The sequence below is a fragment of the Gossypium hirsutum genome, chromosome D11 (assembly GCF_007990345.1).
Source record: "Gossypium hirsutum isolate 1008001.06 chromosome D11, Gossypium_hirsutum_v2.1, whole genome shotgun sequence".
Lineage (NCBI taxonomy): Eukaryota > Viridiplantae > Streptophyta > Magnoliopsida > Malvales > Malvaceae > Gossypium > Gossypium hirsutum.
The window spans coordinates 7871379-7889426 of record NC_053447.1 but is presented as its reverse complement, the minus strand read 5'-3'; the positions used below and the strand labels follow the sequence as shown (position 1 = coordinate 7889426).

General features: G+C 32.5%; 1 protein-coding gene and 1 long non-coding RNA gene across 3 annotated transcripts; one reads left to right on the top strand and one right to left on the bottom strand.

Annotated features, from left to right (window-relative positions):
• Positions 1-195: 195 nt before the first annotated feature.
• On the bottom strand, positions 196-3188 carry LOC107911959 (cell division protein FtsY homolog, chloroplastic). 2 transcript variants are annotated; one of them, XM_016839981.2, is made up of 12 exons: positions 2797-3188; positions 2583-2687; positions 2393-2466; positions 2236-2294; positions 2037-2074; positions 1788-1908; positions 1612-1680; positions 1439-1521; positions 991-1059; positions 830-892; positions 597-722; positions 196-501 (listed from the first exon to the last, which is right to left on the bottom strand). In XM_016839981.2, exons 1-11 carry the CDS (start codon positions 3166-3168, stop codon positions 609-611), a joined length of 1167 nt encoding a protein of 388 aa, XP_016695470.2. In that variant the 5' UTR covers positions 3169-3188; the 3' UTR covers positions 196-501; positions 597-608. The 2 variants fall into 2 exon arrangements, with proteins under 2 accessions (XP_016695470.2, XP_040961797.1); XM_041105863.1 differs by having other exon boundaries at positions 2583-2700; positions 2797-3175.
• A 7191-nt stretch (positions 3189-10379) lies between these two features.
• LOC107911333 (uncharacterized) lies at positions 10380-12031 on the top strand. The gene is made up of 4 exons (XR_001687845.2): positions 10380-10476; positions 10657-10906; positions 11003-11101; positions 11575-12031. It is a non-coding gene; the product is annotated as an uncharacterized lncRNA (long non-coding RNA).
• Positions 12032-18048: the final 6017 nt, after the last annotated feature.

Sequence of the window (18048 nt, the reverse complement as noted above, 5' to 3'; positions counted from 1 at the left end):
AAGTCTAAACGATCTGTTTAATATGCCTAATTTAGAGCTTAACAAAGAGGGGACCTAAAATTGAATCTGGTTAATTAAATCAAATGGGTTTTCCATTAGTTTCTGGTTAACTGCACTTTTGTGGCATACTTATGCATGTTACAGGTTGATAAAAGCAGATGCAACATTATCCTAAAAAATGGAATAGAGACAAACTATTTGAATAGCACATTTCATTTACTAATCTAACTTTCTTAGAAGCGTGAGCTTTTGGTTTTGTACTTATCAACTAATGAATTTGCTCATTGATGAAGACAAGATCATAATGCTCAAATACTAGGAGAGAGGAATAATGTATAGACAAAAAATTTGCATCATCATTATGTTGCTGAAGCTTTTTCACACATCAGAACCACCTTTTTAATCCTTGCTGGCGAACGAGTACTCTTGTGACTGAGTTCTTACAACAATATGCCTGTAGTAGCCTGACATCGGCCAAACTGGTCTCAAACGATTACAATCCTAAGAAACATGAAGAAATTGCACTGGTTTAATTCCAATGAACATGGTGATTGATAAGATGTTATCAAAAGGATTATATAAACGGATCACTTTACCAACAATATTTCTCACGAAAATATGGCATTAACAAATGCCTCCGCATCAAAAGGTTGAAGGTCTTCAACACCTTCACCAACACCGACAAACTTCACGGGAATGCCGAGCTCATCAACCACACTGACCTGAGGTAAGAACATTGATAAAATGTGAATTGAAAGTTCAAAAGCAACCTGACACCCTCCCACCTCTCACCCCAAAAGCAAAGAGAAGCTGGTTTAAGAGAGGGTACCACACAGCCACCTCTAGCAGAACCATCAAGTTTTGTCAAAATAAAACCAGTTATTCCAACAACCTGACACAAAAATTGAATGTTAATACAGCTGAAATAAGATGTTAGCATTTGACAAGTTTGTCCTAGTATCTTGATGAAGGCGAGGGTAGGAAGAGTGCCTCATTGAACTCTCTAGCTTGAGGAAGCATATTCAATCCGGTGTTCCCATCAAGAACTAGTAGTATCTCCTGCACATGTTGTGGTATTGCCTTAATTAGGATAACCCTTTGCTATAAATACAAGAATTTGAAAAGATAAATACATAGCATATTCAATTCGTTTCAAATTCATTATCCTTGAAGGTACCTTTGAAGATACTAGTACTACTAAAAGCTATAACTAAACCATAGAAACTGGTATTGAGAAATCACCCATTTTCATGTCAGGGGAGACATGCTCTTAAGGAATAAGACAAAAATGAAGCCCAAAGTAAATGAAGGTGGGGAATAGAGGCAGATAAAGTAATGTATCAAAGATGAGCTTTGTCTGGATAGATGGGTAAATGCAAATCTGTCACATTGCGCGCACATTTTAATGATTTCAAGGTCAGGAATAACTTGAGCTTACATTAGGTGCACCACGAACAACTTTTTCGACAGCCTTCTTACATGCTATCAACTCTTCCATCAAGCTGTAATTGGTGTGAAGGCCTGCAAAATTAATAAATCATGCCAGTGAGAAACAGTTTCAAGGCAGAGAAAATCGACAAGAACAAAAGATGAAGGTTTCATAATACTTACGTCCAGATGTGTCACATAAGACAACATCAAAACCTTGCTCTTTACCTCTTTTCACAGCCTGCGAAAGCACTATTCAGAAAGCATTTTAAAACCACAAGTTAACAGTTCTGTAACGCATCACAATGATAACAAACAGCAAAGCCCCTTTCCTTTTCGGTCCTATTCTATTTGTCTACCTGATGATGCTTTGGCATTCTCTTTTTCAGCTACAACTATCTCACAACCAGTTCTCTCAGCCCATATCTCTAGTTGATCACTAGCAGCTGCTCTGAATGTGTCCCCTGCTGCCATCAATATCTGCCAAGATCTCAAACTGTAAGAAAAAATTACATGCAAGAACCATTTGTGAATAAGCATGTTTATAACCATAAAGGCCTTCATCACATTGTAGTAGCTAAAGCATTTGATGCTTTTTAGTAGCTCACTTTTGCGCCTTCATTCTTTAGTCTATAAGCCAGCTTTCCTGCAAGGGAATCATTAATTGGATTATTTTATAATAAATCGTCAGGCATCAATTTGTTTAGATAAAAGTTGCTCATCAATTAAGATAACCCACAGAACCCCATTCCCAAATCTTAACTCCCTTAACTCTATAACAATTAAGACATTGCTTTTTAGCCTCACCAAGTGATGTTGTCTTGCCACCTCCATTAACGCCAACAATCATGATCACGGCTGGCTTCCTGATAGCATCAAAGAGCGTTCAGCAAGAGGAACAACCGACACCAGTTTACAGCAGGATGGAACATCAAGAAAATTCAAAAGATGAAAGATGATAAACCTGAATCCAAGTCGAAGCTCGGTGTTACTCCCCTTCGATGTTAAGAGATCCAACACACTTTTCTTCAATGCATCCTAAACCCACAATTGATTCACATTTTTCAATATGTGTAACCTCATAAAATAGAACACTTTCACTAACTAAATCCAATAAAAGAAATTTAAAATATTATGGTATTTCCTGTATTAACCTTTATTTCACTTCCTGATTTAAGTTTTCCATTTAGAATATCCTCCCGCAAGCGTTCCACTATTTTAATAGTAATTCTTGGCCCAAAATCGGATACCAACAAAGCCTGCAAAATCAAACTATAAATAAATAAATTTATTCATTTTCACATCTTTTTAACTGCTTTAATTACACTTTTTCAATAGCATTTGAACAATGAATAGAGAAGAGAAAACCTCTTCAAGTTCATCGAGGACGCGATCGGTGTCGGCGAGGTTCCAGTATAATAAGAGTTCGTCGATGACGGCGAGGTTGTCTCTGGTTTTGGAGAAACCTGAGAAGATCTTTTCGACGTCACTCTTGGCCTTTTCCTTGATCAACCGGCCGAGCCGAGTGAAGAACCCGGTCTGACTAGCCAGGACTTTGAAACGGGAAGCGATTGGCCTAGCGGTTGTGAAAGGACCGAACCGGGTTCGAGGGAAGTTGGAAAAGAGCGGTGACGGTGAGGGTTTGAAAGTGAGGGAGAACTGAGTAGAAGAAGCCATTTCTATGGCTCTCGGTAAACTGAATTGTGTGAGATGAAGGGAAGGACTTGGAGTGGATAGCATTCCTCCAACGACGTCGTTTGGAAGCAACGGTCTAAGTAAATATATATTTTTACTATTTATTTCCATAGACAATACTATTTTTACACTTTCGTAATAAAGTGTTCCAAAAATAAGATGGTGCAAGAAGAAAAAATCATGAGTTATCTATTTTTGTCTTAGATTATACAATTAAGTATATCTAATTTTTTTTCCACATTCATTTGGTTCTTGAATTAGGTTAAAGTGTCACGATGTGATATCCATCATCATTTAAAAATTTATAAACTTATAAATGTTAGGGATTGACCCGATTAAGCAACAAGTAACAAAAATAGTGGATTAAATTGAGAAATTGAACACACAAATTTAACGTGGAAAACCCCCTCCAAAGAGGATAAAAAATTACGGGCAAAGATAATTTTATTATAATGGCAAAAGAACGAAGAGTACAAAAGATGGAGATAAAATTAAACCCCAAAAATCCGAAAACAAAGAACCCTCAAAACGTAAACACAAAATTCTCTAAATGTGTTATGAGTTCTAATCTCTAATAGGTGTATTTTCTAATGTTGTCAAAGAGCTTATTATAGGCTAAATTCATATGTCAAATAATAATAAAATAATTTAAACTAATCAGTGTTTGATTGAAACAAATAAACATAATTTAACTAAAAGATTATTTCTCAAATCTGACTGAAATAAGAGTCAAACTTAACAAATCTCCACCTTGACTCATATTTTTACAACGCCATCTTTGTCAAAGCCCGCCACGAGCCTATCTTGAACTATGTAGGGAATTAATTGAGTCGAATCTGTGCTTAGAAACTAGAAGACTTCTAGCCTTCGACTTGTACACTGCCAAATCAAAACTAACCCAAGTCTGATTTTCACGAACACAGTGCCCTAACTTTTCAAAACCTGCATCCAAAAGAGAACCTCTTTTCAACGAAACGGTCATACATTTTTCCTCCTATGATCAAGTTGCCTCCGCTCCAAACGAGTTGACTTCGACTCTGTAACAGACGAGGGACATCCGATTTCACCGGTCACTATAGAACTTTCCAGAATATAAAGACTGCCAGTTCTTTTTATCTTTTAAAAAAACGAGAGCTCCACGAGATACTTTAATGCCGCTTGACTCGATGTTGATTCTGCATCCTTTCAAGTCTAAAATACTTAATAATATGAGATTCTTTCGTAAATCAGGTACATACCTAACATCTGAGAGTGTCCTAATCGTCCTATCGTGTATCCTAATTTTATCAGTACCAATACTAATTACCTTACTAGATGAATCATTTCCCATGCGCACAACTCCACATTCAACCGAACTATATGTGGAGAACCATTCTCTATTGGGACACATGTGGAAAGATTATCCCAAATCTAGGATCCACTCGGATGTGACCTTGGAGTTATCGCTCGTTGACACTAATAAGAAATCATCACCGCTTTCATCGGCCAAATTAGCACCAGCTACATCTTATTCGTTACTCTCAACAGCTCTTTTATTTCGCAGTTTATAACAATCTGCTTTAACGTGACCTAACTTTTTACAATAGCGACACATTTTGTCTCATTTCTTTGATGCTATCAAAACGGAAGCTTGCCTATTTTCCTTGCTATCCAAGTGAAACTCATTGTCGAGTTTGTCTCTACTCAACAAATGACCATTCACATCTTCGAACGAGAGTTTGTCTTTGCCATAAATCAGGGTCTCATTGAAAAACTTGTATGAAGGGGGTAAAGAGCACAATAATATCATAGCTTGATCTTTATCATCATCAAAATGAACCTCAACGTTCTTTAAATCATTTAAAAGAGTAATGAATTGACTGATGTGATATCTAAGAAGCTCACCTTCGTTCATACGAAACGTAAATAGACGTTGTTTCAACACTAAACGATTAGCTAGAGACTTAGTTGCATAAAGAGGTTCTAACCTTTTCCACAAGGCAGATGAGGTCTTTTCCATCAATACCTCATGCAATACCGTATTCGCGAGGCACAACTGGATTGCAAATAAAGCCTTTTCATCAAGCGCTTCCCATTCTGTTTTATTTAGATTCACAGGCTTTTTCCTGGTAACAACCTCTTTCAAACCGGATTGAACTAGAATTGCCATCATCCGAACTTGCCACATGTTGAAATTTGTCTCACCATCGAACTTCTCAATTTCAAACATTGTTGCTGCCATATTTGAATGGGCTAATTTATGAAAATTGAACTAGCTCTGATACCACTTGTTAAAGATCGACCTGATTAAGCAATAAGTAACAAAAATAGCGAAATAAATTGAGAAATTGAACACACAAATTTAACGTGGAAAAACCCCTCCAAAGAGAATAAAAAACCACGGGCAAAAATAATTTTATTATAATGGCAAAAGAATGAAGAGTACAAAAGATGGAGATAAAACTAAAACCCAAAAACCCGAAAACAAAGAACCCTCAAAATATAAACACAAAATTCTTTAAATGTGTTATGAGTTCTAGTATCTAATGAGTGTATTTTCTAATGTTGTAAAATAGCCTATTATAGGCTAAATTCATATGTCAAATAATAAAATAATCTAAACTAATCAGTGTTTGATTGAAACAAATAAACAGAGTTTAACTAGAAGATTATTTCTCAAATTTGACTGAAATAGGAGTTATACTTAACAATAAATAATCTAAAAAATATAAAAATATAAATTTAAAATTTTCAACTGATAAATATCTATTTACCTAATTATATTCTTCAATGTTTTTTTTAAATGTTCTACAAAATAAATAAAAAACTAATATAATTATCAAACACATATTACATATTTAAAATTTTTAATAATTTATTATTTAAGTAGTAATTCATTTCATGATAAAAAATCTCTAGAGTTATTCATAGGTTGAGTCGGATTGGGTTCGGACCGAATTAAGAAAAAAATTAGGCTCATTTTTTAGGCTCAACCCAACCTAAATAAAAATACTAAAACTTGGGCTTGATCCGCCCGTATTAATTTTTTATATATAAAAATAAATTTAAAAAATATAATATATCAAATATACTAAAAATATCAAAATAAATGTTTCCTAACATATGAAAAAAATTTTAAAAAATTAAGGTAAGTGTAACTTAACAAGCAAATGCCTCTACATTAGTAACAAAATTAATAAAAAAAACAAGAGTTATATAATATCTAAATAATAACAAAATAATAATACTAATATAATTGCGAAATGGTAACAAAACAAAATAAAAATAATGGTAAAACAACAACAGTTTTTTTTTATGGTCGGGCTGGACTTGAACCGAAAACACTTATAAAGCTCGATCTATTTAGAAAATGGACTTTATTTTTTTGTCAATGTAAAATTTTCAAGTTACCCTCGATAACTAGGATAAGCACCGAAAATTCTTACAGGAACACATAACCACGCGAATAATGCATTATAGCACAAAAAATCCTTCTCTGTAATAGCCCGATTTCGACCCTAATTGGACATAATGGTTTCGGGACTACAAATCCGAGTCAAAAAATATTTTAATATTATTTTGTGTGTTTATTATGTGTGAATTTATATCTATGAAATTTTCGTGTTTTAATTTTGTTGTTTGAGTGCCAATTTAATAAAAAAGGCTTAATCGCGTAAAATAAAAATTTAGGGATTAAATTCAAAAGGGCCGAATAGTAGTTGTTCTTTTAATATGGAGTCTTTATGTTGTAATTTAGCCATTTATAAGATAGTAGGTGGCAATGGACTAAAATGACCTTAGTGTATATGTTTTATATTTTAATTAGTAAAGGTTAATTTAGTAATTAAATAATAATATATGTTATAATAAAACAAAACATAAAAAAATTGCTATTATGTTCATCTTCTTCGCCGAATATTGAAAAGAAAAAGAGGGTTTGAAAGCTTAAAACATTCGGCCATTGTTGGAGCTTGAATCAAGGTTAGTTTTTGTTCGGTTTTTGATAATGTCTACGTTTTTTAGATCGTTGCTTTGAACACTATCAGACCCATGCTTAAATTTTTTATTTTAATGAATATTTTGAGTTATGCCATTGATGAATATTTGTGTTTTGTGATGTTTGATGATGAATAATGAAAAATAGGTGAAAGATTAACATGTTTTATCTTGGGATTTTTGATGAATTTGAGTAATTAGGGTTAAATTGTGAAAATAAAATTTTGGAGGACTAAAATGCAAAATAAATGAAATGCATGGACTTGTATGAGTATAATAAAGATTCGGCCAAAGCATAGTCTAGTCAAAATTTGAATGTTTTGTGTTTTGTGTAATTTGGACTAAATTGTGAAAAGTGTAAATGTTAGGGGTAAAATGGTAATTTACCCATTTATGTGTTTTTGGACTAAATTGAGTGAAAATATGTTTGAATGAGTTTAATTTGAATATGTTTAGATCAAGAAAAGAGAAATTTGGATTTGGATCGGGGGAAAACTAAAGTCGTTGACTAGCCGTTCCGTTACGTTCCGTTTTACATCGCCGAGGTAAGTCTATAAGTTAATAGATGTACTTAAATTAATTAAATGAGAAATATATGTGCTTAAATGAAATATATGAAAATATTTGAGCTATTACTGAATATGAAATGATTTGATAACTATGTTTTAGCTAATGTTTTAAATTGTGTTTTGACATATATAAAAAATAAATAAATATGAATATCATGGAAAAATTATGAACTTCGATATATGAAATATGTGATAGAATAAACTATGTATCAGTTATTATCGGGCTTTGTGCCTAGCAGGCCTTGTGCCAGTGTGATATATCAGGCTATAAGCCTAGCAGGCCTAGTGCCGATGAGTTTTTATCAGGCTTGAGCCTAGCAAGTTTTATGCCAGTGCATTATTACAGGCTTTATGCATAGAAGGCTTTATGCCGATGTGATATCGAATATGTAAAATGAGCCAGAAGACCAGGTATGAATTAACCTGTGAGTACGTATGTGATTCGATATCTATTACAAAATAAGTACTTTGATCATGAAATATATATATATTCGGTTGTCAATGAACAATTGGTATATCATTGAGATGTTTTATAAATATGTGCATACATGATTTAACGTATTCGGCCATGTAGACTATATGTATATGTGAGACATTATACTATGAATCTTGGACTTAAGTATACAATTAAATGTATGTATGGATTTTACGATTAATTAGATTAGACTTGGAATAATAAACTGCTAAAATAACTAGGTGAGTATTCGGCCTAGTGGTGTTTGGGTAAGGAATCTTTAACTATGAGTTTTAATAGTTTGAGTTGAAGTTTGGTAAGGTTAATGTGATTAGCTAAATTATATATTATTAATAAATTGATTATTATTATTATTAAATCATTTAATTTCTTAAAGACTTACTAAGCTATAAAAGCTTACTTGGTGTGTTTACGTTTCTTTGTTTTATAGATTTCGGGAGTTGGTTACGAGCTCAGGGATCGTTAGAGAAGTTTATCACACTATCGACTCTTTTTGATATTTTGTTAAATTTGAATTTGAACTTATGGCATGTATAGTCTAGTTATAACGTTTGATTTGGGATATGTAAATATAAGCCATGTGAAAATGGCTTATTTCTTTTGGTTAAGCTTAGTTTATATGCTTTTGATATAATGGCTTAATTATAATTCTAATGGTTGTGTAAATTTGGTCACGGTTTAATCTTATATGGGAAGTAATTACATGATATATATATTGTGGTGTGCTTGGTATATGTATATAGTTTAAAGTAATAATATGTATGGTTTAAGATTGTTCATTATGGTAAGCTTGACATATTGGTATAATTAGCATTATTAAATAGTTTAAGTTAGTAAGCTTAAAATCGAATATATATATGTGTGTGTGTGTGTTTGTGATGTTCATTATATGATTCGGTAAAGGGGTAATGATAAGCATATTGTATATTCGGTCAAGATGCTAAATTATTTAAATTCAGATTAGTAAGATAAATAATGAATATAGTTGAGGTGGTTTGAATGGAGGTTAATTTGGTTGACCGAATATGTATATGTGGCTATTTGATATGGTTATATGTGTATATATTTGTGATATGAGAAGGATATATTTGGTTCTTGAAATGATATTTGTTTATGCATAATGTTTACCTATTTATATGTTTTGTACGCTGCATGAATAATTTAAGTGTAATCTATAAATATAGTCACTTTTGTTTGCCTCAGGTTACATTTTAGCCACTTATGTTTGAAATGTTACGTTTTAGTCACTTATGTTATTATTTTATTACGAAGTGATCACTCTACCGTTAAGTTCCGTTATCTCTCTAACAATAATCCTATGTGGCAGTCCAACTAGATTTTAAGTGCCAATTTGAATTTCTAAATGGGATGAAAATAGATTTTAAATTAAAAAATTTAATTAATTAAAATTTTTAAACCTAAACCTTAACTGAAAAAATTGTTCATCTCCTCTTTTTAATTTTTCTTCGTCTCTTCTTTTTTTAGGTTTTTTTTTTCCATTTGACTGGAAAAACTATTATTAAGATCAAAATAGTTGAAATCAAATTGACTGCTTCATAAAGATGGATTCAATGGAGAGTTCAGGTATGTCTTCTTTGCATTCCTCTGTCTCTTTTATTCAATATTGAAAAACAAAAGATTGAATTTTTTATTGTTTAATGAAAACCCTAAATTAAAATTCTTGATAATTTCTTTGACTTTTTGAAATTGTTTGTGAATATGTATTTTATTTTGCGTCAGTAGACATCCCATAAAATGCAACCAGAAACATGTTTTCATGAACCTATTTCATTCAAGCTAATTGTAAATTTTTTAGAAAAGGGTTGTTACTTTCACTGTTCTTATTCTTAATCATTATATTTTCTAGTTTTTTTTCACAGTTCTTTAATAATTGGTTGCTCAATCAAATTTTTCTAATCTGAATCAATTTGTACGTTCACAATCTCTTTGTGGGTATTCCATATTATTCTTTCTTACTGCTGATTTTGAGCTGAATTACCTTGCTATCTTTTTTTTTTCTGGTCTTGGGTAAGTTTCGGTTCAGAGCTAATTGGATTATCTTTAAATTATATTTCTATGTTATTAGTTTTATCTTCTTAGTACTTGGGTTATCTTCTTTCATTCGACTTGAAGTTGGTGATATATGAAAATACTTGGGTTGAATGCTGTTTTGGTGTTTAACTTATCTCTTTCATTTATTGACCCGCATATTTTTGCTTAATTAGCTGAATTGCAGTCCGTGGCATTGATGGTTTTGTAACTAGAATCACTTTTTCTGCCGATTCTGTGAAGAAAAATATCATTCTAAAACCAAAAGACCGAAATGCTACTCATGTAAGATGTTTGCCTTTTGTTTGTCTCATTTCCCCTCACTCATCCATTGTTAACTATATTCAAGTTTTATTCTACTTCATTGTTATGTGCTTTATATATGCTAGTGCTGCTTGTTTTTGAATTGTCCCCCTTTTTCAAATTATTGAATGCAAATTATGATTCTTGTTTTAAATTTCCTAGGTCTCAGAGGGTGAATCGGAACAGTAAGGTGCATCATCTTCTGTAGCAAATTCACCTGGTTCACCTGCTGCATGACAACTTCAACAACAGGAAGCTAGTGGAAAGTTAATAAGAAGCATACTTTTGAGTAATGAAACGAGCCAACATCAGTCTTTAGCAACTATCTAGACTCAGCAGAAAACTGAAGCTATGAGCCTGGACAATGTCAAAAGACCTTTGCGACCTACGGATTCACGATTGGGTTTGAATGGTAGTGTCTCTAATGATATTGCTGCTTTGGAATGTGATTTTGATACAAAAAGTGTTTCAAATGACAAGTTCATAAAAAAGACACTGCATGGTTCAGGTTTTGGAAGTGAGAAGCATGAAAAACGTACAAGAAATAAGGATAGACCTGATCATGGAGTATGGTCCCCTCTTTATTGTTCTAATTTTCCGAAATAAGGTAACAATTCAGTTGATTAAAGGTACAAGTTACACAAATCTGCTTTAACTGCAATGTAATCAATGCTTTCCAACTTTTAGGGGTACAAAAGTTATAATATGTAAGCAATGAAATCTTTGAAGCTTTAGCTATGAAGTACGCATATATGGCCATTTTTTGGGTCAATCAATGTTGTATATGTCACTTCTGTTATTTGGTGTACTCTTGCATTATGGTTAATGAAATCTAGTGATGCAATCATTTGCATGGATAACGTAACAGGAAAGGAGTTATATCATTAGACTTTTTGTACAAGAGGCTATGAATATTATGTATGTCAAGACTCAAGATACTGTAGTTTCTGATGATTCGTGTTGGTTTTATTGGTGAATATTACATTGCATTTTAACATGTTAATACCATACTCGAGTCTAAATGTTGTGTGCATTTATGGAATCATATTATTTTAACATGATATTTGGTTTCTATTCTAGGATGTAGCTTTGGCCATTGTTACCATGAGACCTACTCTACTGGGTCCTATAATGGAGAAACTGTCACTACGCCCCGAGAAGTACGGAAGCAGACGACAATTCTAGATTCAAGCAATGGATGACCGAGCTCTTTCATTGGATGTGCAAAAGAAACTAGTAAGAGAGAACCCACCAAAAGGAGTTTACAAGATTAAAGGGAGTGATCATTGCCCATTCTTCTCAAAGTTTCAATTACTTCACAAAATTTTAAAAGAAATTGTTCAGATTCCTTAGCTTAATTTCAATAAATAAGAGAAAAGAAAAGGACCATTTTCTTTAACTTTTATTTCTATTTGTCTTATAGAACACAACTATTTGTTCATTGTGCGGCTCTTAAATTGTCATATGTCGTTTTTGTATGTACAACTACCTTTTTGTAATTATATATTTTCTTGCAGTAAAGAGAAAAGTTGTTATACACTTGCATACTAATATACTTTGTCGAAACCATTTTTTATTTTTGGAAAAAAAACAAAAATTTTTAGTTGTCGATGAAAATTGGAGTCGCCACCAATCTTTTATTAAGGTGTGATTGGACCACTTAAAAACAACTTTGGTCTACGAGTTTTAAAAACGGGTTCGGGAGTCAATTACGTACGAGGAAGGATTAGCACCCTCGCAACGCCCAAAAATTGGTACCAAATTGATTAATTAATGTCTTAGAGTCGAGAGTTTAAAATTATGATCGTTAATAAAACGAAAAAAACCGTTACTTATTAAGACTTTTATCATTTCGGAGAAAGGAAATGCCACACCCAATGCGTTAGGGCACGACATTCTAATTCCTCAAAAATGAATTAGTCCAAAATACTCGTGTAATAAAAATTTAAAAGAATATTCATTTGTTTAAGATTTAAGGAATCGCGGCCCAATACATTGGGGCACAATTCCTCAAAATCCTAAACTTGGAATATTTCCTTTATTATTTAAAAAAAATCTTTGTCTCGAGAAAACAATACATCACATCCAATACGTTAGGATACAACATATTAAATTCTCAACGACAAGCTTTTCATTTTATTATTTTTGATTAATGAGCAACTCTCGATCGTTAAATTTAACAAAGAAAACCAGAACCCAATACGTTAGGGCTCAATTTCCTTGAAAATCCTAAATACGAGTGCTATCTCAATTTTTTGAAAATTTTAAAATTGAGTAAAAATGATGTGATGCTACATTAAGTGTAAAATGCAATAATAAATACATCTATGGAAATAAATGAAATTAACGTACATAAAAAATAACATGTAAAGCATCAAATGAACAAAATATAAATGAAAACATAAATCAATAAGCAAATGAATGAAATAAACGAAAAATAAAAAGAGAAAAAAAAAGGTACAAAATATATACATAAAAATAGAAAGAATAGAAGACATACGCATGTGATTACATATAAAATTTTGGACTATAGAATTTAAAACAAAAAATATATAATGCATTTATGAAAAATAAATAAATATACATATGTAAATTTTTTAAACATATGTGTTAAAGATATAAATATGTATTTAAGCATTTTCGAAAATATAAAGAAATGTACGTATGTATGCGAAAATATAATAGAATATTCGAGAAAAAATAAATATGTATACATGTAAAATACATTAAAAATAATTAAATAATATCTACATTAAAATATATATATTTATAAATATGAAAAATATTAGTTAAAAAAATAAATATGTACATGTATTTACAAAATATGTATATATATTCATAAAAATAAAAAATGTATTTAGATTTATACAGATATATATAATTTATTAAATATATGAAAAAATAGAAATATGTATATATATAAAGATTAAAATATGTATGTATATAGGTATATATATATGTATAAAAAAATTATAAAAATAGATAATAAATATATAAAAGTAGGTATATGTACATATTTACGAAAGTAAAGCAAAACAAATGTCTTTGGAATTAAAATATAAAAGATATATATGTTTTGTAAAAAAGGTATGTATTTATAAAAATATAACTTTATGTAAAAATTAGAAGTATATATATATATTATAAAAATACATATTGTATATGCGCATGGATTATAAAATAAGAAAATGTATATGTATTATAAAATATAAGAGTTGTGAAAATAAAATAATAATAATAAATAAATAAATACAATATGTACAGGTATATTTTCTATAAAAGTTTAAAACATATATGCACATATATTTTAAAAAATGTATGTATGTATGTACATTACAATAATAATAATAAATAATAATAGTGAAACTAATATCAAACTTAATTAGTAAAACAAATGCAAAGGATTAAGTTGAAATCAAAACAAAATTAAAAAACGAAAGCAAATTAAAACAAAGGACAGATTTGCAAAATGCGCATAATCTGAAGGGCCAAAAGGGAAATTAATCCCGCCTTTCCTAAACGCTACGCAGCATTGGATTAAAACGTCACACGGGTAAAATATATGGGCCAAATTAAAAAGGCAACGGACTTGATAAAAACGCGTCGCAAAAGGGAGGCCCTAATTGCGCAAATACCCCATTCAAGGCCAGAACGCGCGGATCCTCCCCTCCGGGTCGGGTCACCGCGCGGGTTAAGGCACCAAACGGCATCGTTTTTGTTCCTTCTTTAAGTTTAAACAAAACCCTAAAAAAACATTCTGCTTCTTTCTTCTTTTTAAAAAAAATCACAGTAATCTGCTAGGGTTTTTTTAAACCCCACTCTTTGCGCCGCCGCCATTCAAAGCCGTCTCGTGCCTCAGACCTGCGCCAGGCTTCCGATTTGAGCGAGGCGAATATGGGCTTCAACGGCGAAGCTTCGAAGGTGAACTCCCCTTTTCTTTTCTGATTTTACTTGTATAAAAACAAAAATAAAATAAAAAAACAGAGCGCAGATAAAAAAAACTCGTAATTCACCTTTGTTTTTCCTCTTTATATTGTTTTTCTTTGTATCTCTCCTTACACTGAATTCCCCCCTTAATTACAGAAAATGAAATGGCTTTATATAGCCAGAATACATCAATTTACAGCGAATAATAAAAAATAAATTACTATGATATTCTCCTCTGTTGCCTTTTTTGTTATTGTTGTGCCAGTGCTGTTTAGATCCATTTTTTTGGCAGGTACAGAGGCCGTGGAAGAGGTATGCGCGTGGTGGTGCAGCATGCGCGAGGAAGAGGCGTGCCTGGGCAATTGCTGCGGCGCGATGGCTGGAGCTTGCTAGGGTTTCTAATCTTGTTTCGATTTTAGGCCAAGATTGTATTGGGCTTGGGCCATATGGGCCGATTGTAATTAGGGCCTTTTACCCGGGCCAAAATCGGGTATTACATACTTTTTATCAAATGATTATTATTTTAATAATCTTTTTATCTTTTTATATAGTTTTTAAATAAAAAAATTAAAAAATAACATGTGTAAAGATTAAACCCATGTTTAATTACATCAGTAGTCATTCGTAAGTAAACAATGAAGTTTTTTAACATAAAATATTTTCTTTTACCAAATTTGTGTATCCTAATTACTGGGAACAAGGATTATCATAAGCACTTTGTCCTTCCAACATTATTCGAACTTGGAACGCTAGATCATTCTTTTAAGGCAGCAGAATCACCTTCCACGTTAGCCGCCACCAAATCCATATTTCTTCCCAAGGAAAAGGACTTGTAGCTTGTCATCGCCAGCAAGCACACCAGCCCCTGCAACTATCTTGTAAATGCCAAATACACGCATAGATTCAGGTTCTATGTTTCAACAATTAAAACTCCACATGGTTGCGAGGGTAAGTAAACAGATGTTTACCTGCAATCCAGCAACTAAAACAACAGGCTTCAAAGTAATTGTCCAATAGTTGAATATCTACCATGTCCAATAGCCATTTCTCAAGTAATTGTTCAATAGTTTAACATTTCAAAAAAAATTGTTTCAAACCCTCAATTAAGACAAAATGTATTGTTAACATGATTCAACAACCCTTCCAAAATGATATATTCTTTGTTCACAAAATAGATTTCCTTTTGAAAGGTAATTTGGTCCTAAAATTTGCTGTCAGGTTTGAGCTTTGTTGGGTTAAGGGTGGTTGGCTTGATGTGTTATCCATTGAAGTGGCTTGGTTCAAAATTCGCAGGCTCGATGATTGGCTTGCCATTTGGTTACCCCCAACAATCCCTTTGGAAGTCCTTGTATTATGGCCTGGTTTGCCACATTTGGTGCAATTAGCTTACTGTCCTGTCTTGCTTAATTTTGGTCTATTCTTTCTTACTTCATCTATTTCCTTCCTCCTTGTTTGTTAGGGTCTTCCTGAGGGCCTTCTAATTATGGGAGGAAGAATGGGTTCCGTGTCCCTTACATGTTCCCATTGCATAGGACCTATACACAAAAATTTAAAGATGTCAAACACATTTTATAAATAAGTAATATTTCATAAAGTTTTAGGTTTTTAGGGCTATTACCTTTTACAAGGTTAATCAAGTGGCTGTAAATATTCAACTGGGTAGTGACAATATAACATGTATTTACATAAGTTTTAGGGCTCACAGCAGGTAATTGCATGCAAGAAACAACATGCTTATATGGGATTCTTGACAAGTCCCATTTTCTACATGAACAGGAGGAGTTGAGGAGGTCAACCACATGCTTGTTGCCTAATCCACAGTCTACCTCATATTTCTCATTTCCAGCATATACAGGCCATATACTATAAACAAAGTAACATTTTAAAGTTAAAAAATTTTCCATCCAAGCAACAAAATTCAAGCTAAGTAAAAAAGAGTTAGCAAAACTTACTTATTGGATTGACTAACAATTTCAGACAACTTATTCTGTATCCTTGGACATAAAGGTCCAAGATACTTCTCAGCAGCCTCTCTCATAGAAACCAACCTAGTCATGACTTTTCTTCTAATTATTTCCAACATCGTTAGGATGGGTTTATCGCTAGCTTCTAAAATGATCTGCAAGGAGAATAAGTCTTTAAATAACTCCAACAACAATTATACAACATGAAGTGATAAATAGTCAGATTTAAAAAATCATTTTTAACATTGTTGAAACATTCACTGTTGTTGTTCAGTAGTAGATCAGATTTGCATCTGGTTGAGAAGTGGGCTCTTGACCAAGTTCTTGGATCCTTGTCACGCAGCCAAGCCTCAGCAGATTCTGACAGTGACCTTATTTCATAAATTGCTTCTTCAAATTGTCTTGGAAAAGTTACTTTAACAGCTTTCTAGTAAGTAAGACGCATAACTTGGCCTCTAAATCCTTCCATATTTTTAAAATTGTTGTAAAGATGTCTGGCACAATTTTTTGCTTCAGCATTAGGGAACAACACAAAAATCGCTTCTATTAAACCCTGTAAAACAATTAAAACAACATGCTAAGCAATCATTTTTATATAAACAATTTAGCCTATACTATGACTTTATAGTACCTTTTGTTTGTCAGATATGAAGCATATATTGTAGGAGTTGTCGATCTCCATATCCCTCTGTAACAACTCGAGGAACCAAAACCATGATTTTTTGTTTTCACTCTCAACTACAACAAAAGCCACTGGATATATACAATCATTGGCATCAACCCCAACAGCAGCAAGCAAATGTCCACCATAATATCCCTTCAGCCAACACCCATCTAACCTTATAATTCTCCTACAACCAGTTAACCAACCTGATTTGCATGCTTCAAGGCATATATAAAGCCTCTGAAATAGTCTATAGTCTAATTTACAGATGGTTGTTGTACAAGGGTTGCTTCTCCTTAAGTAAATAATCATATATATTGGCATATTGGGCTTTGTGATTCCCTTGAACTAGTTCTAGAGCCCTAATCTTAGCCCTCATACATTTCGTCCGAGACACTATTGTTCCAAAATCCACCCTAATATCATTTTGTACGGATGTTAAGGAATAATTGGGATCAACTTGAAATTTGTGTAAATAATGTCTAGCCATCCACTTTGAAGTAATATTCTTATTTTTCATTACCTTGCTACACTTATGGTGGTTGACTAAGGTCTTAATTTGCCAACTCCCATCCATTGGATCCTTGGGATTTAACTTGGATGCCCATAACGTCTATGGACAACTAGGTGCACAGACTGTTTTCACCCTAAGCTTGTCATTCCTAGTTAGTTTGGTTACTACCCTATTTATCCTCCCATATTGTTTAACTGCATCTTTTAAAATGTCTCTACTAGGGAAAACCAAACCCTTTATCAATATAGGGTTCCTTATATCAGTTTGAGGATTGAATAGAGGGTACTTTTTATTCCCATATTTATCATAATCCACGTCATTATTCAAATCATCATCACTGTTACTATCAAAATCATCTTCTAAACTCCAAAAACTTGAACCCAATAAGTGGTCTAACTCCTTCTGTATCATTTCACCTACTAGTTCAACCTCTAGTTCATCTACCCTATCACCATCAGACTCAAAAGAATCAGAATGAGAAGTAC

What these genes read in the sequence shown, in the direction of transcription:
- LOC107911959 (XM_016839981.2), bottom strand. Translation starts at nt 3,168, where the DNA reads ATGCTATCCACTCCAAGTCCTTCCCTTCATCTCACACAATTCAGTTTA. An exon ending in GAATGCCAAAGCATCATCAG is followed by an intron (nt 1,681 to 1,787) that starts GTAGACAAATAG and finishes CTTTCTGAATAG; the next exon opens with TGCTTTCGCAGGCTGTGAAA. An exon ending in TTGTTCGTGGTGCACCTAAT is followed by an intron (nt 1,060 to 1,438) that starts GTAAGCTCAAGT and finishes CAACATGTGCAG; the next exon opens with GAGATACTACTAGTTCTTGA.